The 23,984-nt window shown below is 49.2% G+C and overlaps 1 protein-coding gene across 7 annotated transcripts in view; it reads right to left on the reverse strand.

The window, feature by feature from the left end:
• The window catches only part of LOC138300179 (uncharacterized), a 395,471-nt gene that overhangs the window by 248,499 nt on the left and 122,988 nt on the right, over positions 1 to 23,984 (reverse strand). For 3 of the 7 annotated variants that reach the window (XM_069239151.1, XM_069239152.1, XM_069239150.1), the window contains 2 exons: positions 19,665 to 19,712; positions 18,482 to 18,543 (listed from right to left, as the gene is read on the reverse strand). In XM_069239151.1, coding sequence (XP_069095252.1) covers positions 18,482 to 18,543; positions 19,665 to 19,712 — 110 coding nt within the window. The remainder of the gene's footprint in view (positions 1 to 18,481; positions 18,544 to 19,664; positions 19,713 to 23,984) is intronic. The other 4 variants (XM_069239155.1, XM_069239156.1, XM_069239153.1 and 1 more) reach the window with 2 other exon arrangements.

The following is a 23,984-nucleotide window of genomic DNA, read 5'->3' on the forward strand; positions in this document are numbered from 1 at the left end:
AGCCCTAAGGCCACCAAAAACAACATCAGCAAAACGGGAGGTCTGAAGGCAAAACGTCAGGGGAACCCACGCCAAGGATGCCAGATAAAACAACAATGGAAGTGGTGTTCCAATTTACCAAACTTCCTTTTGGCTTGGTGTCAGCCTCAAACATTTTTCAATGCATGAAGAGTACATTATTTGGAGGTATAGCAAACGTACTTTTCTTTCAAGACAATATACTGGTTTTTGGTGATATGAGGGAGGAACACAATGGATCCCTAGTTAAAGTATTTAAAGTGTTGAGGGATTCAGGTATGACACTTCGCAATGAAAAGTGTAAGTTTTTGTTGGTAGAAATAACTTACCTAGATTTTATCATCTCAGAACAGCGTGTCAGGCCCAAGAAGTACTTGGTTAAGTCCATCAGTCTAGCTCCGACCCCACAAGGTAAAGATCAGTTGTATTCCTTCATTGAGTTGATAGAATATTATGCATAATTGGTCAACAATTTTGCAGAGAAGATGGGGGCATTAAGAGAGTTGTTAAGAAAGGGCAGGGACTTTGCATGGGTCAAAGACAAAAGCAGGAGTTTGTGATCATTAAATCGGTGATTGCCAATTCACAATTTTTGACACCCTAAAGTAGGAGCATTTGATGAAACTGCTCACAGGATTGAGGCAGTTTTACCACAGTGCAAGGACGGTGCGGAGAAACCAGTTGCATTTGCTTCTGGATCCTTAAATCAAACAGAACACAATTACGCTGAAATTGAAAGAGAAGCGTTAGCAGCTGTATGGGGGTGTTGAACATTACTGCACATATGTTTACTCTGCAGATAGGTCATAACCCTTTGGCAAGAGTATTGCAACCCAGTAGCAATGACAAAGTCTCTGCCAGATTAGACTGGTTTGCATAACGCTAACAAGAGCATAAGTGTTAAGTGGAAAAAGTCACATGCTGGAAAAAAATGCAAGCTGATTGCTTGTCAAGGCTGCCATTAAATGCAGACGATGGAGGTGAAACAGTGAATAAAGGTGTGTGTGGTAGCAAGCGTGGAAGATGCGTTGCAAGGTGAGTATGAAGCTGTCACACGGGAAGAGTGGGATGCAGTGGCACATGGGGATGGTGTTTTTCAAGAGTTGTTGTGGAGCATTCATGAAGGTTGGAAATATGAAAGTGATGTAAGTGCTCCCTTGAAAAGTTATGTGAAGTTAAAAGGAGAAATTAGTGGGTGACTGATGCACAGATTATGAGAGGTGAAAGTTACGTGACTCCAGAAGGGGTTAGAAGGAACTTGTTGATGTTGGCACACGAGGGCTACCAGGGACAATGCCTTACTAATAAACGCTTAACGGAGTGAACAGGGGTTTAAATGAGTGGGTGGAAGGTTGTGTTTTGTACAGAGAAAGCAAGAAATGGTTGAAGATTAGTACTGAAAGAATGGATTGAGTGATGGGGAAAGTCCTTGGATTATAGTGTGTGTGGATTTCATTGGTCCCATGAAATATTTAAATGAGGCAGAGTTGTTTTCAGTAGTGATGGTTGATGTATTTTCGAAGTGGGTAATGGTGAAATTTGTAAAAAACATAATCTTCTAGAGTGTTGTCTAAGTGTTTGAGAGCATGTTCATGAGAGAGGGGTGTCCCGGGATCATGGAGACTGTTAATGAGACCCAACTTACGTCTGCCATTATACAAAATTTCTCAAAAGAACAAGGGACTAGGCATATCCACACATTGTTATATATTCCCCAAGTTAATGGCATGGCTGAGCGGGTCAATCGCATGGTTAAAGGTATTATAGCTATGGCTGTGAATGATACGAAGTAAGTGAAGGGCAGTGGAGAAAATGGTGTGGATGTACAATACCACAAAGATTGGGGTAACAAGTAAGACACCGTTTTCGAGGATGAGGGGGGGAGAAGCAAGGATGAAGTTGTCACCTTAGCTGATGAGGAAACTTGGAGTGACAATAGATGGAGGTTTCCTGCAAGGCAGTTAAGGCACAAATGAGAAGTATAGCATAGAGTAATGAGAAGACCTTGCTAAAGAAATCTGTGATAGGGAATAAAGGTAACTGCAACAAACACACGTGTCCGAGGAGGAGGGTGGGCACATGTGAATCTACAGCACTACAAGCCACAAACAGATGCTTACTGGGTAAGTAACATTTTCCGTTTGAGGCATGTGCGGCTGTAGAAACACATGCTTAGCATTGACTATGGCGGCTAACTTGTAGGGGTTGCATTTGTTTGAAATAATGTGCACAGAACTGCTTGGCCCACATTGGCAATTTGATGGGCCAGCACATCTACACAGTAATGTTTTGTAAACGTATGTGGAGTAGACCATGTACCTGATTTACATATGTCAGATATAGGTATATTTTCTAGGAGGGCCATTTAAGCTCCCTTTTTACAAGTGGGGTAAGCTCCAGGAGGAATACGTAAAGACCTTTTAGCTTTAGCATAGCATGTTTAGATGCATTTGACAATCCAATGTGCAATGCCCGATTTGGAAATGGCCCTTCCTTTATGTGGTTTTCAAAAGGCAACAAGGAGTTGTGTTTTACTAAATGAATTGTTCTGTCAATATAGTACCTAAGGGTTCGTATAACATGTAAGATGTGCAGAGTCTTTTCCACAACGGAGTCAGGTTGGGGAAAAAAATACAGGCGGTTTGATAGATTAAGGTGGAATTGAGACATCAGCTTTGAAAGAGATCTCTATGTAGTTGGAAGAAGGGCTTTTCCAAAGTTAGGGGGTGATTCCAACCCTGGCGGTCGGTGTTAAAGCGGCGGCCAACCCGCCAACAGGCTGGCGGTAAAAAATATGGAATTCTGACCCTGGTGGGAACCGCCAACACAGACAGCCACTTTAACACTCTGCCCGCCACGGCGGTACAAACAAACAGCGCGGCGGTCACCGCCAACAGCCAGGCGGCAGACAATGTACCGCCCACACTATCACAACTCACCAATCCGCCACCTTTTCCGGGGCGGGAGCACCGCCGATAAAAACACGGCAGAAACAGACTACGAACGGGAAAACGCACACCACTACGCACTCCAGGAGGAAGGAGGACAGCATGGAACCCGAATTAAACATCCTACCTGCTCTCGTCTACCTTCTCATCTACCACGAGTACGAAGTCCGGCGCAGACGACAACGGTGAGTACTGCACCTACGACACACGGGAGGGGGGAGGACGAAAGGTTACGGGCACACACATATGCGATCCCCCCCACCCCCCCCAACTATGTACACACCAATGCAGAACAACAAGTCACAGTGACACCACCCAAACACCCCTGAAAAATGCTAGGACATAATCAAAATTGGAATAAATATTTATGTACCAAAAAGCTCCTGAAAATTATCGTACAACCATGAAAGATATTTACAAGAAAACAAATGATATACACATCAGTGTATAACTGAAGTAACAAGTCCTGCACATCCTACGAATTCATCATGTCCGTGGGGAAAAGTTTTGAGAAACAAGGGTAAAGCCCACACAGGAGACCTGAGTCCTTTGGAGAGAACACTGCAGGGGCATCAGATGTAAAAACTACAGGCACCTCAGGGGGAAGGGAAGGGGGGGGGGGCACCACAGTCACATGAGTCCACGACGCCAGATCCACAAGGAGCCACCATGCCCACTGTACCATCCTGGGGAGTGCAAAGCCACAGTCTCTCAATGTCTCTACAGTGGGTGGGCTGCCCACTGTACCATCCTGGGGAGTGCAAAGCCACAGTCTCTCAATGTCTCTACAGTGGGTGGGCTGCCCACTGTACCATCCTGGGGAGTGCAAAGCCACAGTCTCTCAATGTCTCTACAGTGGGTGGGCTGCCCACTGTACCATCCTGGGGAGTGCAAAGCCACAGTCCATCAGGTGGATGACAGTCTCCACTGGTCAAGGAGGAGGCATGGTGGGCACAGTGAACCATAAACAGTGCTTGAGATGAAGGGCCCAGCGGAGCGGTGCTTGAGATGAAGGGCCCAGCGGAGCGGTGCTTGAAACGGCGGGGCCCAGCAGAGCGGTGCTTGAGAAGAAGGGCCCAGCGGAGCGGTGCTTGAGATGAAGGGCCCAGCGGAGCGGTGCTTGAGACGGCGGGGCCCAGCGGAGCGGTGCTTGAGAAGAAGGGCCCAGCGGAGCGGTGCTTGAGAAGAAGGGCCCAGCGGAGCGGTGCTTGAGATGAAGGGCCCAGCGGAGCGGTGCTTGAGATGAAGGGCCCAGCGGAGCGGTGCTTGAGACGGCGGGGCCCAGCGGAGCGGTGCTTGAGATGAAGGGCCCAGCGGAGCGGTGCTTGAGACGGCGGGGCCCAGCGGAGCGGTGCTTGAGAAGAAGGGCCCAGCGGAGCGGTGCTTGAGATGAAGGGCCCAGCGGAGCGGTGCTTGAGACGGCGGGGCCCAGCGGAGTGGTGCTTGAGAAGAAGGGCCCAGCAGAGCGGTGCTTGAGATGAAGGGCCCAGCGGAGCGGTGCTTGAGACGGCGGGGCCCAGCGGAGCGGTGCTTGAGAAGAAGGGCCCAGCGGAGCGGTGCTTGAGATGAAGGGCCCAGCGGAGCGGTGCTTGAGATGGCGGGGCCCTCTTCAGCGGTGCCTATCTTCACGGCGGGGCCCTCTTCAGCGGTGCCTATCCTCACGGCGGGGCCCTCTTCAGCCGTGCTCCTCTCCACAGCGGGCCCTGTTCAGCGGTGCTCTTCTCCACGGCGGGGCCCTGTTCAGCGGTGCTCTTCTCCACGGCAGGGCCCTGTTCAGCGGTGCTCTTCTCCACGGCGGGGCCCTGTACAGCGGTGCTCTTCTGCACGGCGGGCCCTCTTCAGCGGTGCTCTTCTCCACGGCGGGCCCTGTTCAGCGGTGCTCTTCTCCACGGCGGGCCCTGTTCAGCGGTGCCCTGTTCAGCGGTGCTCTTCTCCACGGCGGGCCCTGTTCAGCGGTGCTCTTCTCCACGGCGGGCCCTGTTCAGCGGTGCTCTTCTCCACGGCGGGGCCCTGTTCAGCGGTGCTCATCCAGCAGGTCAAGGGATCCAGACCTGGCCTGGACTCCCTGCTCAGTAGCCCTTGGACCGTGACGTTTCTGGACCCTTCGGGGACGGACTCCTGGCCTCCTTAGTGTCCTCCTTCCCAGCTGGGATGTGACATGTGGGGTCCACCTTCTCCGCGCTCCTGCTGCCCTTCCGCTCCTTTGATGGGGCTCTCGGGCCCTTGCCTCCCCTAGATGGTGTGGCTGGTGAAGTGGCCGCATATTGCTCCTTGGGGGCAGGCCTGTCAGTCCTCGCACGGCGGCCCTTGTTTTTGCGGGTCCTCTTGCCGGGGGGGGGGGGCTGGACGTGTCCTTGCTGCTGATCGATGTGTCACTGCTGGCAAAGGGTGGACTCCAGATCCCATGCACAACAGTGGCACGCGAAGCTGGGCTGGTGGTGGCTGCGGTGCTCTTGGGACTCTTTGCAGATGGAAGGGGGAGCTCATCGGAGGGAAAGAGGTCAAGATTAGCCATGAAAAGCTTTTTAGGTCCAAGGTAAAGGGTAGGAGAAGTGGTGATGGGAGTGGAGGAAGAGGATGTGGTTGTAGGAGAGTCAGGTGTGCTGTCATTAGGTGAAGGTGCTGGTGCTGTAGGCTGTCGTGAGGTGGATGTCTGTTGGGTGGGTGGCTGCCTGCGTTTGTGTGTCTTGGAAGAGGGGGTGACAGACACAGTGGGAGAGGACACAGGGGACGTGTACATGGCAGTGGGGGTGGTGACTGCACGAGTGTGGACTGTAGTGGAGGGTGAGGTGGTGATGGAAGCACTGGCTGATGTTGGGGTGCATGCAGGTGTGAGTGTAGAAGTCACAGGGAGGGAGGAGGGAGACGAGGAGGAGGGGGACACAGAGGTGGTAGTGACTGCTGGAATGTCTGCATCTGGGTGTTGCTTGGGTAAGTGCTTGTGGGATCTGTGGTGCTTGTGTCTGGATGAGCTGCTCTTGGGTGTCTGATGGTGTGGATGGGATAGGCTGAGGAACAGGAGACAGAGAAAGGCTGGAGGCAGTAAGAAGAGGGAGGCTGGAAACAGGGACAATGGCTGCCGTCAGTGCTGAGGCCAGAGCAGTGAACGCTCGTTGATGGGCAGCCTGACCCGAATGAATGCCCTCCAGGTACGCATTGCTCTGTTGCACCTCCCTTTGCACACCCTGGATGGCATTCAAAAGGGTCGTCTGCCCAACAATGAGCATCCTCACCAGGTCAATGAGCTCCGCACTGAGGGCAGCAGGGGCAACAGGGGCAGGGGCTGAGGTGCCTGGGGCGAAGGAGACGCGCGCCTTCCTGGGCGAGCGGGCACGGAGCGTAGGCTGAGGGGCTGTTGGGAGGGCGGGGCTGGTGCGCTGGGTGGCGGCTGTACCTGTAGAGGCGGGGGGCCCGGATGTTGCCGCCACCGCTAGGGAGCTCCCATCCGAGGACGTGTCGCTGTCGCTGCTCTCACCAGCGGTCCCCGTCGTGGTGCTCCCCTCGCCCTCCGGATCACTGGTGCCCTCGGTGTCTGTTCCTGGGCCCACCGGGGCCTTGTGTCCTGCAGCTCCCTCGTGCTCCGATGCCAAATCTCCTCCGCCTGATGATGCTAATGCACACATGCACAAGAAGATGAAGAGAAAGGGTGGGGGGAGAAAAAAGAAGACCAGGTTGAGTGCATGCAATGTCAACACCGTTGGCGGAGAGGACAGACACAGGAGCCTCATGCACTAAGCCGCGCATTCGGGGTACACTACTCAGTACTACTGACTAGGACAACAGGCCAAGAGACGTCAAACGCGCACATGGGTGATGCTGGACCTTCAATGGCTGTACTTGTCACCCTACAGAGGTGGGGGCCGGGGGCACAGGGCCATGCCTAAGGGAGAGGACTACACTACAGAAAGCGCCCTGGCCTAATGTCACCCACAGCCCTCCTCCCCCACCCAGACGCCTCCACTGCGCAGAAAGATAGGAGAATATGCTGATACTCACCCCCTTGTGTCTGCTGTGATGTCTTAAAGCGCCCATCCAATTCAGGGTAGGCCACCGCCAGGATCCGGGACATCAGGGGGGTCATGGTGAGACTGGCACCCCTCCTAGGTTGGGAGGCCATCCCCAGCAGTGTTTCTGCGGTCTTCCTTGTTCCGCGGCGGATGTCCTCCCACCTCTTGCGGCAGTGGGTGCCCCGTCTGTTGTGGACCCCCAAGTTCGGACTTCCTTGGCGATGGCACGCCAAATCTCGATCTTCTGATGGGCGCTGACCTATTTGACATGTACAGGGTGGAAAGGAGGAAATCATCAATGACCTGCATGTTAGATGTGATTGGCCCCCCCACCAACTTTGCCATATGGCACATGCTCTCATCTGTCGTGCGTTGCACTCCTCATTCGCCCCCCACCCCACCAACTTACATCCACCCCAATCCACACAGGCATAGCCCATTCCATATGCACCCGGTGTACTCACTTGTTGGTCTGGAGGACCGTAGAGTAGCGCATACTGGGGGAGGACCCCATCCACGAGCTTCTCCAACTCTTCAGATGTGAAGGCAGGGGCCCTTTCCCCAGTCGCAGCAGCCATTGTCACTTCCAGACCGAGGTCACAGCAGCACTTGCAGTATAGGTCCTCTCCTGTGGATGATCAGGTCTCGAGTGATCAATCAGCTAGGAAATGGCGGTCACGCCCGCGGCGGTGCGTACCGCGACCGCCGGCGCACATCGTCATTGGCTCCTGAAACCCATAGGGTTCAATGTTAACCAATGCGGCTTTGCGCCGCGGTCTTCGACCGCCTACCGCCACGGTGTGCCCCACCAGCGCATTGACCTCACATCCCATTGTCCCACTTCACAGGTCAGGCAGCCGCCATTTCAAGGGCCTACATGGCTTAATTTTGACTGCGACACACAGGCCTAGGCCTTGCCTTGCCACACATACACGCCTTTCAACCCATTGCCATTCTTTAACTGTGCAAGCTGTCTGTACGTACCTGTGGTTTGCCTGACTCTGTGCTCCATGTTGTCCTTCCTAGGCACCGTCCGCTGGGACTTGCGAGGAGAAGGACGAATCCTCGCGTGTACCGACCGCTGGTGGACCTGTCGACAATGGAAGAACGCCATATAATACTTCGATACAGACTTGACCGTGCCACTATCCATGAACTGTGTGCCCAGCTGGAGCCAGCCCTGATGTCCCCCATCCGCCAACCCACAGGGATTCCCCCTCTGGTGCAGGTTTTGTCAGTCCTCAATTTTTTGGCAACTGGGTCATTCCAGACAACAGTGGCCATGTCATCTGGAATGTCTCAGCCTATGTTTTCAAAGATTTGAGCAGAGTGTTGTCTGCCCTGATGAAACTCATGCAGAGCTACATCATTTTCCCAGAGGAGGGTGACTTGCCTACAGTGAAGGGTGATTTCTATGCCCTTGGACATATCCCCAACATCATTGGTGCCATTGATGGGACCCATGTGGCTTTGGTACCCCCAAAAGACGATGAGCAGGTGTACAGAAACAGAAAAAGTTATCATTCGATGAATGTCCAGGTGGTCTGTTTGGCTGACCAGTACATCTCCCATGTAAATGCCAAGTTCCCAGGGTCAGTGCATGACGCGTATGTGATGCGAAATAGCAGCATCCCCTATGTGATGGAGCAGCTACAGAGACAACGTGTGTGGCTAATAGGTGACTCTGGTTACCCCAACCTGCCTTGGCTACTGACCCCAGTGAGGAATCCCCGGACCAGGGCAGAGGAACGGTACAATGAGGCCCATGGGCGAACTAGGAGGATCATCGAAAGGACCTTTGGCCTCCTGAAGGTCAGGTTTAGGTGCCTGCATATGACAGGGGGATCCCTGATGTACTCACCAAAGAAGGTGTGCCACATCATCGTGGCCTGCTGTATGCTTCACAATCTGGCATTGCGACGTCAGGTTCCTTTCCTGCAGGAGGATGGTGCAGATGGTGGTGTTGAAGCAGCTGTGGAGCCTGCAGAGAGTGAAGAGGAGGAAGACTCAGAGGACGACACAGACAACAGGGACAGAATAATAGAACAGTATTTCCAGTAGCACACAGGTAATAATCACCCATGCCATTTTACATTTCCTGAAAGCCTCCTGCATCTCAACTTTGTCGATTTCCCCCCAGACCTATAAACATGATGTTTGATTTTCCCTTCCCTTTTCTGTGCTGTATGAGCCACTGCGTGACCTCGGCTTGGTTGGCCCATGGACTAATGCTAAGTTACCTCGGTATGTGTAATTCACAATGTTAATAATACGTAATTGATATGTAATGTGTCATACATTTGTAAATAAGACAGGCTGAGTCCTGATTGATTTCAGTGCAATGTGTGATTTATTATTAGTGCATAGATATTGGTACATGATAGTGAAACAGTGATGGGTGGGGGTGGAGTAATGTCCATGGCGGAGTCCAGTTCTCAGTCTCACAGGTACATTGTCCATATGCCTGTGGCAGGATGGAGCAGGGGCAGTTCAAGGTTTGACAGGGTGGCAATGTGGAACAGTGGGAGGACTTCAGGGGGTATGTGATGCTGGCGGGGGACTTGACATCCTACTCTGTCGTTTTTTTTTATCTCAGGCTCCTTTTGCGGGGCGGTTGTTGTTCAGCAGGAGGTGGGGTTCTGGTGGGCTGTCGTTGTGGTGGGGCCTCCTGTCCACTAGCGCCGGCGGAGGTGGTAGGCTGTTCCTGTTCCTGGCTAGTGACAGGGGCCCTGTGTGATGCCACATGGTCCCGAAACGTGTCCTCTATACGGTTCAGGGCCTGGACTATGCTCCCCATAGCGGTTGAGATGTTGCTGAGTTGGTCGCTGATCCCCATGTAGCGTTGCTCCTGCTGTGCCTGGATCTCCTGGAACCTGGCCAGTACCGTCGCCATCGCCTCTTGTGAGTGGTGGTAGGCTGCCATGATGGTGGCGAGGGCCTCTTGGAGAGTGGGTTCCCTGGGCCTCTCCTCCCCCCCCTGTCGCACAGCAGCCCTCCGAGTTGCCCTGTTTCCCTGGGCCTCTGTCCCCTGGACGGTGTGCCCACTCCCACTGCCCCCAGGTCCCTGTTGTTGTTGGGTTGGTGGGTTACCCTGGGGGCCCTGTAGTGGTAGACACACCGCTGCTTGACCTGTCCTAGAGACAGAGGCATGGGCCCGCTGGGTGGGAGCTGTGCTGTTGTTCCCAGAGGGGGTTGGGTCTGCAGTGGCCTGTGTTGGGGTGAGGGGAACCGACTGCCCAGAGGTCCCCGATGGTCCGCGCTGGTCGTCAGGTTCCAGGTCGACAGAGCTGCTGTCATCACTAGGGGCCTGTTCCGGGGGTTGGATGGACATTTCTGGTCCCTCCTGACCGGTGTGTTGTCGTTCGGGTCCTGCATGGGGTAAGAGGGTATGGTTACTGTTTCTGTGAGTGCATTAGCTTGCGTTTTATGGGTGCCCTTGTCCCCCAGTGCTGGCATTCCCTTGGGGGAGGTGTTGTGAGGGTGTTTTGTGGGGGGGGGGATGGGTATGTGCAGTGGTCATGCTTAGGTGATGGGTGTCCATAGTTTGGGGATGGCATGCAGGGGTTGGTGTTGGGTGGGTTGTGCTGGGGAGACATTCTCAGGGAGGATGTGTGCTGGGGGGTTGGGGGTGAGGGTTGGGGTTAGCATGCTGGGGGGGGGTGAAGTGGTTGGCCTTGTACTTACCAGAGTCCATTCCTCCGTGTACTCCAGCGAGGCCATCAGGATGCAGGATGTTTAGTACCTCTTGCTCCCATGTTGTGAATTCGGGTGGAGTGGGTGGGGGTCCCCCGCCAGTCTTCTGCACTGCGATGTTGTGTCGCGAGACCATGGAGCGCACCTGCCCCCGTAGGTCGTTCCATCTTTTGCGGATGTCCTCTCGATTTCTGGGATGCTGTCCCACAGCGTTGACCCTGTCCACGATCCGCTGCCAGAGCTCCGCCTTCCTTGCTATGGTGGTGTGCTGGACCTGTGAGCCGAAGAGCTGGGGTTCCACTCTTATGATCTCCTCCACCATGACCCGGAGTTCTTGGTCCGAAAAGCGTGGGTGCCTTTGTGGTGCCATGGGGTGGTGTGTATGAGGTGTGGGGTGGTGTATGTGATGATGTGTGTGTTGGTGTGTGGTGCTTTGTGCTTCTATGTGGTGTGTGTGATGTTGTGGTGTGCCTCTGTTTGTCTGGCTCTCTATTCTCTGATGTGTCTCTCTCTCCTTCGTCTCTGGTTTTTGTTGGTAGGGGTTTGTGGGTGATGTGGGTGTGTGTTTTATATGGTATTGGATGTGTGGGAGTGGTGTGTGTATGTGTTTCAGGTGTGTGCCTTTCAAATTGTCCAATGTGGTAGGGGTTTGTAAAGGTGTGTGTATTTTGACCGCGGCGGTGTGTACCGCCAATGGAATACCGCGGTTGAATGACCGCCGCGTGGATTTGCGGGTCATAATGGGATGGGCGTATTTCTGTTGGCGTGGCGGTGGAGGTTTGGTCTTCTCCAGTTTACCGCTGGCCGCTGATGTGGCGGACTGCAGTGGAGGGCGGATTTTTGGAGGTTTTGCAGTTGTGGGTCAGAATGTCCGTGGCGGCTGGCCGCGGCGGTATTGTGGCGGCCTTCTGACCGGCGGTAAGCAGCTTTTACCGCCGAGGTCAGAATGACCCCCTTAATGCCTAAGGCTCACTAACACGTTTGAGTGAGGTAACAGCAATTAGAAATGCTACCTTCCATGATAAAAACTGGAGAAGCTTGAATGGAGGGCCCATTAATCTTGTTAGAACAATATTGAGATTCTGAGTGGGAAATGGTGGTATTCTAGGAAGAATTACTCTTTTAAGACCTTCTAGGAAGGCTTTAATGAATAGAATCCTAATTAGATAAGTGTGCTGTCTATTTGATAGATATGCAGCTAAGGGCATTAGGTGTAGCTGTATTGATGTAAAGGCTAGATTAGAGGTATGTAAATGAAACAGGTAACAGACAAAGGTCCTCATTATGACACTGGCGGTAAATCCTGCTTACCGTCACGCTGACGACCGCCAACATACTGCTGCGGTGGCAGACATCTGTTCGCCATATTATGACACATACACACCAAACTGACAGGATACTGCCACATACACAAATCCTCCAGCCCAATGGTTATTGGTAAACTGTCAGTACCAACACCCATACAGTTACGCCAACAAAACAACGGCCAACACATCATGACCCACGAATCACCACAGCGGACATTCAACGGCGGTAAAACACTGGCGGTACACTTCACCACGCTCAGAATGGACCATGCACTCCCCAGCACAGAGTAATGGGCATGGAGCCCCCTCCAGAACCAGTGGGCAAGTCACCCACCGGATAGACTGTGACCTTGCACTCCCTAGCACAGAGTAATGGGCATGGAGCCCCCTCCAGAACCAGTGGGCAAGTTCCCCACTTCGGCTGAGGTATCCCCCACCCTCCATCCCCTTGAGATGCCTGCCCACTTGAAAAATGATGCCCCTGCAGAGTTCTGTGTGGATGATGTCAGGAAACAAGTTGGGCCTTGGACTGTGCCCTGTGGCCATGTGGGCCCTTAGTACTTTGGACTGGGCAATGGCTCTTTGTGGACATTTGTACATATCTCTTTTTTATCCAATTGGTTCATTTGGTGGCTCTTCCCATTCAATACATTGTCATTACTGCCTTTTTGTAGTCCTTGCATTATTATGCCGTGTGTCGTGTACCATTGTTTTTCGTCTGCAGTATGCTGTGTGTGTGTCTGGTGTGTGTCATGCGTGTGTGTGTCACTCTCGTTTTCCTCTCGCCCTCCCTTGTATGCTAGGCAGCTGTACTCACCATCGTCGTCTTCGTCGACGTTGGGTGTTCCAGGTGGAGCGTGGCGTAGAAGAGCATCGGGAGGACTTGCAGTTCCAGTTCCATGGCGGCGCTGGTCTTCTCGGTAGGTGAGTCTTTCGTCTTCTGTGTTCTGTTTCCGCGAGGCTTGTGATGGTGTTGGTTCTGCCCTGGAAATCGTGGCGGTGTACTGTGTCGTGATATGGTGAGCAGTACTTTGTCTCCCGCCTGGCTGTTGATGGGGACCGCCGGCATGTGTGGTGTTAATGCCCTGGCGGATGGTGTGGTATATTGACTGTCTATGGGAGTACTCACCACCATGGTCATAATTTGGCGGTAATTACCTCTGGCCTGTTGGCGGTATTTCTGCCACTTTATCACTCACCGCCTATGTCATGATGAGGGTCAATGTCTTGAACATTGGATTTTAGAGGATCTATATGTTTAGAATGACAGTAGTGGACAAATCTTTTCCACTCAGCAGCAGAATGGGCATGAGTAGTGGGCCTGCGTAGTTCCTTAGAAATGTTCATACAAGGTTGAGGGAGATTTCAGTAACCAAACTCGAGGACTTCAGGAGCCAGATCGCAGATGGCGTGTCTGATTTCGCCATGGCACTGTTTGAGAAGGTCCTGCCTGTTCTGGAGTACTTTGTGGGGAGCTACAGAGAGTTCTAGGAGTGCCCGGGTCTGCCATGGTTGATGTGCCCAGGTGAGAGCCACTAGGATGAGGGTGAGAGCTGTCTGCCCAACCAACACTAGAACTTCCCACTGACCCTCCAACTGAGACCACTGGTACGCTAAGCACTCTTGTAATGGACGCATGTTGAGTCTGGCATGAGGTACTATGGCTATGCATGAAGCCATCGTACCAAGGAGACACATGACTGTTCTTACTGTTATTTGCTGATGAGGCTGGAACTGCGGAATAAGCACCAGGAAAGACTGAATCAGGGCGGGGTTGGGGTAAGCTATCCCTTGTTGTGTATAGAGTATGGATCCTAGGTAGGGTCGTATTTGGAGGGGATAGATGTGGGTCTTGAGTGCACTGATGTTAAAGCCTAGCTGATGAAGGAGGTTTATGGTGGCTTGAGTGTGATAAAATACACTGTTGACGAGAAGCGCTTTTGATGAGCCAATCATCTAGATATGGGAAAACATCAATGTTTTGTCTGTGCAAGTGAGCTGCTAGTCATCTGGTGAAACTCTGGGTAAGGTTGTGACCCTGAAGGGGGGCATCTTGAACTGGAAATGCTGTGTGTTTATTTTGTACCTCAGGTATCAGTGATTCACCAGGTGAATAGGAATGTGGAAGAAGATGTCCTTTAGATTGAGTGCTGCCATAAAGTCACCTTGTGTAGTAATGGGATGACATCTTTCAGAGTAATTATGTGGAAGTGCTCTTAGAGTATGTAGCGGGTCAGCAATCTGAGATCCACGATGGGTCCTAAGGGCCCATCATTTTTGGGTTCAAGGAAGCAGAGTGAATAGACTCCTCGGTCTTGCTGGTGTAATAGCACTGGTTCTACGGCCCCTTTTTTGAGAAGCAACACCCACTGGTCAGAGGTGATTTTCCGTCAGGTGGAAAAGAACCCCTGTAGTCGACCCCTAACAGTTGGTGGAGGGATTAGTGAAATCCCATTTGCCTTTACCCCTGGAGCTACTGCCATTATAGTAGCCCCTGTAGTAACCACTGGGCGAGGTGGAATGTGCCTTAGGACGTTGGTAAGACCATCAATCAATCAATCAATCAGTTTTTGTAAAGCGTGGCTACTCACCCGTGAGGGTCTCAAGGCTCTGGGGGAGAGGGGACTCATCCAAAGAGCCACGTCTTGAGGTTCTTCCTGAAGACGGTGAGCGATGGGCCTTGTCTAAGGTGCAGGGGGAGGTTGTTCCAGATCTTTGCTGCAATGTAGGTGAAGGATCATCCTCCAGAGGTGGTTGTGCGGATGCGAGGGATGGTGGCCAGGGCCATCTAGGCAGAGTGGAGGGATCTGGCAAGGGTGTGGAAGGAGACGCGGTGGTTCAGGAAGGCTGGTCCTGCGTTGTGTATGGCCTTGAATGTGTGGGTGAGCATCTAGAAGGTGACTTGCTTCTTGACAGGTAGCCAGTGGAGGGTCCTCAAGTGTTCGGAGATATGTTCTCAGCGTGGGAGGTCCAGAATAGAAGGATCTGCAGAGGTTCTCCCCCATAGGGTAAACGGCAAAAGAAGCCGTGTTGCAACGGCATTTGCAACGCACCCATAGCTTTGGCCATTTCATTTTTTACATTTATTTTCTTAAGTAGAGTTTCTACCTGAGAGCTAAAGAGGTATTTGCCATCAAAAGGCAGTGTGATGTTCTGTTGCACCAAAGGTTTGAAGCATAAAACCCTAAACCAGGTATGCCCTTTGAGGAGCACACTTGAATTGATGCCTCTTGCTGCTTTGTTGACTGCATCAAGAGTGCACCGACAGGAGGTGTTCGCAATTAACTTACCCTCTGAGGCGATCTCATATGACCTTTTTTATGTTCTTCAGGGAGATACTGGATTAGCCCCCTCTATTTCATCCCAAGAGCTCTGTTATAGAGGGAGAGGAGGCCAAAGGAGTTGGCAATTTTCCACTCTTTTGCAAATTGAGCAGCCACCCTTTTCCCCACCTCATTTATCTTTTTGCTCTCTTTGTCTTGTGGGAGCACCTCACCAGATGTTTGCGAGTTTGCCCTTTTTCCAGCTGTAGCATCCACCAGAGCTTCAGGAGAGAGTTGGCCTGTACTGTATGTAGAGTCAGAGGGATAAGGTTTGTACTTCTTGTCGACCCTTGGAGTATCAAATCATTAGCATTGGTAAATATTGTGTTGATAGTTGGCTGGAGGAGAAGGTTTTGAACAAAAAAATCATCCTCAAGTGATTCTGTCTGGAGCTGCACCTTATGATATGAAGTCACCCTACCTATGATGTTGTGGTAAGTAGTGGTGTCATTGGTGGGAGACACTTTGCGGGTTAAAGATCTAGATCTGTGTCAATAGGTGGGTCCATGTCTTAAGTGTCTCATGGGTAATCTTGTGGTGGATTGGAGTACTGGTCTCCGTCATCCCCATCCCCCTGAAAGAAATAATAGAGCCCTCTGGGCAATATGCTGCTGGTGAAGGAGGTGATGGTGGTGCAACAGGTAGTGGTGGTGGGATAGCATGCACAGGGCTAGTTGCTTTGTCAGCCTTCTTCCTGTTCTTTGGTGGAATGGGAATGTCCAAAGCCTCCTCGAAACTAAGTTGTCTTTTAGATGGTTGTGTAGCACTTTGAAAAGGACCCACCAGGATATGACCAGTGTCTGGATGAATGACCAGGTGTTTTTGGTGTAAGTATATTTCCTCCTGCATCCGTTTTAGCATAGGTTCCACTGCTTCAGATTCAAAGGTGTGCTGTGGGAAGGAGTATGATTTTGGTTCCAACGTAAGCTTTGGTGCCGAGGCTTTCGACGCTGAGTCTTTAAATGTGAGGCTTTTGATGCTGAGGATTTCAGTGCCTGGGTAGAATGGTGTTTCAGCACCGGCCCGCTCAAATCCGATGTTCGGCTAAACTCCGATGGAGAGGGAGTCGGTTCGAGAGCGTGTGTCTTTTGCTGCTTTTTTTGCGCCGAGGCTGGGCATCTCTGAGACAGCTGTTTGGTGCCAAAGATGGCCGGAGGGCAGTGGTGGCTCAAGTGAAGACTTTGGTCAGTCCAGACCTTTCAGGATGGGTTGCTGGCATTGGGGACAGGATTGAGGGGACACTGTACTTACAGATTGTCCCAGTATGATGTCCCGCATTTCCAGGTCAGACCCGAGCTGTATTCAGGTGAAAAGGGGACCTCATCTGCTGCAGACACCTGGGCGTGGGCCTCCTTCTGAGGGTCTTTGGCTCCAAAGAGGTCTGGTGTATCCTTGGTGTTGCGACTGAACATTTGAAGGAGTGTCTTCTTCGACTGAAAAACTTGCAGGCCTCACAGGATGCCTCCTCATATTCGTGGAGAGACACAGGTTACACATCAGTGTGGGTACTTGGCATGGCAGCGAGGACAGGACCAGCAGGGCATCTGTTACATGACTAGGTAGACCTGGCGTTGAGGGAATTTAAGGGACAAAGTCCGCCTGAAGGGCGAAGACCAAATGGGCGTATAGCCGACTCAAGTCACCATGACAAAATCAACATCAATGAAAGGACAAGGAAGATGAAGAAGAGCTGTAATCAATACAATCCTGGAGGTAGAGTTTGTAAAGAACAAACGATGATGGTGTGGAACCGCAGCAGAGAGCACACGTCCAAACCCGCTGGCAGAAGAAAACAATCTAACAATGGACCAAGTGCATCACCAGCAAGAGGATAAGACACTCTACCACGGGACTTGAAAGACTTTCTTCAAAGAAAAACAACTTGAACACATACAGGCCCAACACTAAATGGCAAGGTCATGCTAAGCATGCATTTCTACAGCCACAAATGCTCCAACATGATTTTATGCAGAAGAAGTGGGAAGGTTGTGATTAGGGAAACAGAGATGCAGTGGTTTTATGTTGATGGATGACGAGAAGATGGTCAAATCAGGGTGCTGTAGGAACGGGGAAGGAGTGTGATGGATGGCATGAGGAGGAGTCTGGAAAGGGAATGACATGTGGCTGTCAATTTGAGGGGTAATAGAAGCAGATAACATTGTGTTCCTGTCAGGTTTCAAGATTATGTGATTAACTAATATATTTTGTTTCATTGTGTGGGAAGGGTGTGTCTGCATAATTTAGACAACCAAAAGGGTGGTGATGTGGAATATGACTTTTACATTTTGTCATTGTTATTATTTTTAGGTTAGTTTATTCTATAGTCATTAACTTTTAGGCTGGTTTATATTTTTTTTCAATGTGCAAAGAAAGGAGATATGTTATAATGAGAGCTGTGAGCCTGCTTAGTGATTTTTGCATTGGTGTCCAGGATTCCGATGCGGTAACGGATCTCAGAGATCAGTTGTTAGATCAACTGTGGTGCCAGTTACAGTGAACAGGCGTGGGAGCTTCATCCATATAGCTGGCTAGAAATAAACGCAATCTTCACATGAACCTTGCCTATGGAGTTACTTCAACTACGTGTTGAGCGAGTGCATACCAGGTCACGCAATGAAAAGACTGCTCCCATACAAAAGGAGGGTCTATTTGCAATTCCCTGTAGTTTATGAACCTTTAACAGCTTGCCAAAACCTAATCAGTTAGGAATGGGCAACAGATTTGTTGGTAAGATTGGCACTTTCAGTATCTGCGTACCTGGGAAGCAGCTGTCCTGTGTTTTGTCAAAGAATGCAAAGCCCCTCACTGGAGAGACCGATTCGAGCTACAAAGGCCCTGCATGCACTATTAAGTAACATTCAAGCAACTACTGTTGTTTCAGGCTGTCGACCAATACTCCAATCATCAGAAGATTAGAGATACAAACTAAAATATGGCCTGCACGACTTATATACACCAGGAACTGCTCGAAGGTCAAACGTGTAGGATATCAATCAATTCAGTGGGATACGTATGCCTGTGAGGTTAGTGTAAGCAAGCGAGTAACTCAATTAGCTAGGAACAAGCTGTAATGCAATAAGTTGGTAGGACTGACCGGTTAAGGTCACTCTTTAATGAGGAAGAGGGGAGGGAACGTCAGACCTTGGAAGGTAGGGTGCAAAAAGAAAGAGAAGAAGGAAAGTTACCTTTGTGATGTTATTTGGTAGATTCCCAACATATATTCGATGGGTGGTCCATTTAAGTTCTGCTAAAAGAAAAAAAACTTACATGAAAATCTCAAACGCTGCTTAAAAGTTATTTCAACAAGTGTCTTAGATGTGAAAAGTATAATACGATTTGCTCAGTTTAGTGTCTCATGCAAGTTTACAGCAGTTGCCCTTTCTCCAGACTCACAGGTCTGGTTTTGTTCAAGTACAAAGGAATGCCTCAAGCACAGCAAGTGTTAAAATATGTTGAAAGTGGTACGCTTTAGTAAACGCTGCACACCCATAGGTACCCACAACCCTCAAGACTTTGACTTGAGGAATCTAGGGGTTAATGGCAAAAAGGCACAAAGGATCTGATGAGCAGGTTTAGCTTCGGGATGATTAACCAAGGGTATGAGTATAAAAGTCACAATAAGTAACATATACATACATACAGGCTAGTCTAGCCCCCTTTTTCAAGTCTGCTAGAAAATTGCAACACAAATAAAAGATTTAAGAAAGCGAGGCTGCTCATGAAAAGCAAATGAATAACAACGAATTGTTAAGACCAAGGCGAACTGTGCACTGGCCCTAGAACTCATCTGCCTTAGTGACTACAGAATGCATGCAGGTATCCATATACGACTTCCAATTGGAAGTGTTGACGCATATATGCTAATTAGAAATTATTAATGAATGTTTATGTGTTTTGATTAACGAAAAGATTGTAGAGAAATTAATCGTAGAGAAAATAATGTGTACGTTTGAAAATGCGCCAACGGACAATGGCAGCCACTTATACGAAAGTTGTACAAAAAAATTACAAAAAATTGTGAAATAATGAAAATATGTATGAATAATGTAGTAATAATTCATACTAAGATTTATAACCTATGTTCTGCATTAATTTGTAGAATTAACTTAGCTGAAGTCAAGGCCTACTTGTCAGGCCTCACACAGAAGCTGATTTAGTAGAACATGCTGGAGGAAAGCAACAATGCTGACCTGACCCTGAACCACCCATGTTAAAGTTGCTTAGCTAGAATTTTCTGCAATGTTCCAACAGACAGGAGATGATGAAGTCAATTTGATTCAATTATGTGTAGAGTAGGCTAAATGTACTTTCGCAGGACTTGAACAATAAGAGCACTGACTGAAGAGAAACATGCAACATTTTCGATACCTGAAGAGCCGGATGATGAAGACATCGTACAGTGGACCAATCCCTGAACTGAGAAAGAAGAAATATTAGAACTCATAGATTTGTAAAATTATTAATATTATAGGCTAGAGTCATAGCTGCTCATCTACTGACCAATTAGGAATTAGGGGGATGGACTGAAAAACTGTAATAAAAAGTCATGACAAGGGGCTAAAATTTCAGAATTTAGGGAGATGCGGGAGATGCGAGGGGAAATTTGATGGCGTCAGGAGACGCGGTTCGAGATTCTGTAGTTGGGCTCTGATGCGTTACTGATCTATTGATGACCTGAAGACGAAGACTGACTTTGTTGCTGATCCATTCCGTGGATAGGTAGCTATGACAATGTGACTAATTAACTTTGTGCCTTTTCTTCTAGGTACGAACTGTGCTGTTTTATAGCTTTCCTTCTAGCTAGATGTTTTCCAAATTCACGTTTTTCTAAATTATTTTTGCATGAAGTCCCACATGCTGATGCTAATCTGGATTAGGTAGGTTTTCCATGGGTAAAGTTGACAGTGACAAATGATTGACTGACAAATTGCTGAACTCTGCTATTAATGTCGTTATATTCATTTTTTTGTTGTCTTATGCTGAAGCTTTTGAGCATATGCTTTCTAAAAATTTTATTAGATTGTGTTACTGGTGGTCGCTAATAAACTAATTCTGAGCTGATTAAATAAAGTTTGAGTTAACCAGATACATTAGCATTGTAATCAATAGGGAAATAAAAATTGTTAAATGCTTTATTGAGATGTGGTTATTCATGAAACGTTGGTTATAAATGTCTTTGACTAATGATTTTCTTAGTAGCTATTGATTGATTACATTGATTACTGATGTCACTGGTCATTACATAGCTAGGATACTCCATGCGATTCAAAAGGTTAATCGGACTATACGCGTCCCCTTGTAAGTTTACTTATTAAGGACCAGGCGCATTAGAAGAAGCAATATTGTTAAATAACCACTCCATCCTCTAGCTCTCACTTAATATGTATAAGGGCCTACTGGACAAGGAAGAAAAGCAATCTTGTGGGGTTCGAGTATTTATGAAACCAACCATCAAACAAGAAGGGTGTACAGAGACAGGGAAGGTTGAAAGCACATCTAGGATATTAACAAGTTTACCATATTCAAACTGTCTTTGAAATCAGCAAACATATTTGAATTCTACTTTAAGTGAAGTTGGTAGAACTCCGTTGTTCCAGGAGAGGTTGAATTTGGGTGTACTACCTGAATAAGAGGAAATGTCAGACACCTCCATAGAGAACCGTGGTTAAGTAAGGAGTGCGTATGGCATACATAACATGGCTGCAGCATCAAAATTAAGGATTTACAATCATATGCACTTTATCAGGATCTGAGTGGACAAACACTGTTTGAAAATAATTGGAGACACACTGTACTTGGGGGTACTACCTATCCTAGAATTCTGGCCAGCAAGGAAGGAGCAGAAGGAGGAGGCCCAAAGGATCACCTGGTGCTATATAGCGCACTGTTTACTCACACTGCACAGGACACACTTTATTTGTGGGTACTACCTGTCCCAGAATTCCAGCCAGCAAAAAGAGGACAGAAGGAGAAGGTCCCAGTGATCACCTGGCCCTACATAGCGCACTGTCTGCACTTGCAGTGCAGGACAATGCTGTACTTGTGGGGACTACTTGTCCCACACCTGTATGTCAGGACCGGAGGCTCCGATTATGCTTCTCTTTCAATGCTTTATTATTTCAACAGCCAACAGTATAAAAGTAAACATACAGGCACATGGTAAACCATAGAGATAGTCCACATAAATACTCCTGCCAAACATAACTCCTCCTCTTTCTTTGCTTCTCCGCAGCCAGTTAAGTGCATTCTCATTTCCCTATTGTATTTATAAGCGATATTGTGATTATCTCATAAAGCGATTGTTTTGGGTTGGTGCAGTCTGAGGCAGCTTGACTCCTCGAAGTGAGGCGATTGCTGCCTATGCTTATCTCCAAATGAAGAGGGAATGTGGGAGCCAGGACGACCCGATCGTTGATCACGTCTTCCTCTTTTTATTGCCTTTATACGGAGTGGCTTGTGGATGCGCAGTCCGACTCCCAATCGCCGCGACTCCCCTAGAGAACGCTTGGACGTGCGCGTTTGTCTCTAAACGAATCGCAGTGCTTCATCTGGCTCCCGTGGACGCCCTGCCTCTACAGAGTTAACAGGGTTGTAAAATTTTGTAGAGGCCCTGCCCAGAGCTCATTCAGGCCTTGTTTTCCCTCCACTCTAATTGTGCACACAGTGCTTGCCTTACTTGCTTGAGGTTTGTTAAAACATTGCCTTTCTGCTGCCGTGCTCCCCATGACTACCCCTTTGGGGAACTGAATTTGCCTGAGTCAAGGAATTGTTGGAGATTCTAATATATATTTTAAAAAACCTCTAATAATGGCTGATGAATATCAGGAGACAGATGACAATTACTACCATGAGGAGGACCCCTCTGGGTCATTTGAACAAAATCTGGTCCATGTCCTGGATGCAGGAGTGTGTCAGACGGTGAATGATGCCCTTGTGAAAGCCATTGGCCCCTTGAGGCATCATCTATATGGTTATGCACAACAGCAGGATTGGCTCCATCCTCCCCCTTCTGATACACCTAAAGAATCAGGAAAAAAGGCACTGCAGTCCAAAGGGCCTCATACAGTGGCATTTGAAAAACTGGCAGCATCTTCTGACTTCTGACCACGCTTATAGCATACCTTCTACCTTATGTGGTCAGATAATTGTGACTCTCCAGACTCATAGAATTTGGATCAAGAGGTAATCCCAGAATCCGGTAAACTGAAGAAGGAATCACGACATACAGAACCACGTAAACAACCCAAGGTTCTTACGTTCGAGCCCGGGGATTTCGTACATCCGAGATCCACTTCCTGGGTTCCCCCTCAAGAGGTGGCAGATTAAATTTCCATCCACAAAGATTTTGATAAAGATGTGTGGGCACAACTGCAATCGGAATGTCCCAGGCCAGACCTCCCCGACAAGATGACAGACACCCCAGAGGTGGTCCCCACCATTGGTACCTACCTTAAAAAGTTCACCAAGGACCCTAAGAAGGGGTTAGACCGGGCATGGAAATCATGTCAGGACAAGCTGTTGGACATGTTGGGCCCATTGTCAAAGATTTTGGAGAGGGTCTTCCACTCTAAAGAGTCTCAGGTACCTATTGACGCAGAGGTTTTGGTGGGGTGGGCCCAACGTGCCATATGCCAGCTGGGTAATGTGAACTGCGCTATTTCAAGTGAACGCCGCAGAGAGATCTTAATGAAATTGGATCCTAAACTAGCCAATTCAGCTTCATCAGAGGCTGGTCCTTCAGCCCCAGGTCTCCTTTTTGGAGCGCCCTCTTTGAATGAGCTATTTAAGTTTGTTGCCACTTATTCCAACCTGGACAAAGCTCAGGGATCTATTAAAAAAGTCCTCTGCCCACTTTTTAACAGGGCTGGATGATTTAGGGGGCGAGCATTCAGCCACGGATACCAGCAAGGCCCACAGAGAGACTATTATCAAACAGGTAGAGGTGGCTATCAGGGTCAGTCCACTACCTTCTACCCTTCCAGGACCCGCAACACCAGAGGCCGCCTCAGAAAAGGGCAAATTAGGGGCAACCAGAACGCCTTCCAAGATTCTAGTACCACAGGTAAGAATTCTTCATTTATCAGAAGGTTCTCTGGGTTGGGGAGGGAACACAAATGTTTATTCACAACTGGCGCAAAATATCACAATACCCATGGGTTCTATAGACAGTACAAGGTTTCAAACTGGAATTTTACAAGACGCCAGTGCAAACTCAATCCACTCACACAATGTATTTTTCCCATCTCGAGCAGGGCATCGTAGACTCAGAGATTCAGACTCTAATAGAAAAAGAGGCCATTCACAGGTCTTTTATACACCCGTGGGGGTTTACCAGCTCAATCTTTCTAGTCAAAAAGAAAGGAGGAGGATCAAAATTGGTTCTCAACCTTCAAGATTTCAATTATTTGATACTCTACCATCATTTCAAGATCGAAGGTATCCATCTTTCAAGGGACATACTCCAAGAAGTAGACTGGATGGTGCGCTTAGACCTGGAGGATGCTTAGCTGACCATTCTTATTTTCCCCTTGTACCGTCGTTTCCTTCAGTTTTTATGGAACAATGTGTGTTACGAGTTCAAAGTCCTCCCCTTCAGTCTTTTTTCTGCACCTTGGTGCTTCACGAAAGTGATGAAACCAGTGGTAGAGTCTTTGAGGTCCCAAGGGGTTTGTCTCATCATTTACCGGG

This window comes from Pleurodeles waltl, chromosome 6, assembly GCF_031143425.1.
Source record: "Pleurodeles waltl isolate 20211129_DDA chromosome 6, aPleWal1.hap1.20221129, whole genome shotgun sequence".
NCBI lineage: Eukaryota > Metazoa > Chordata > Amphibia > Caudata > Salamandridae > Pleurodeles > Pleurodeles waltl.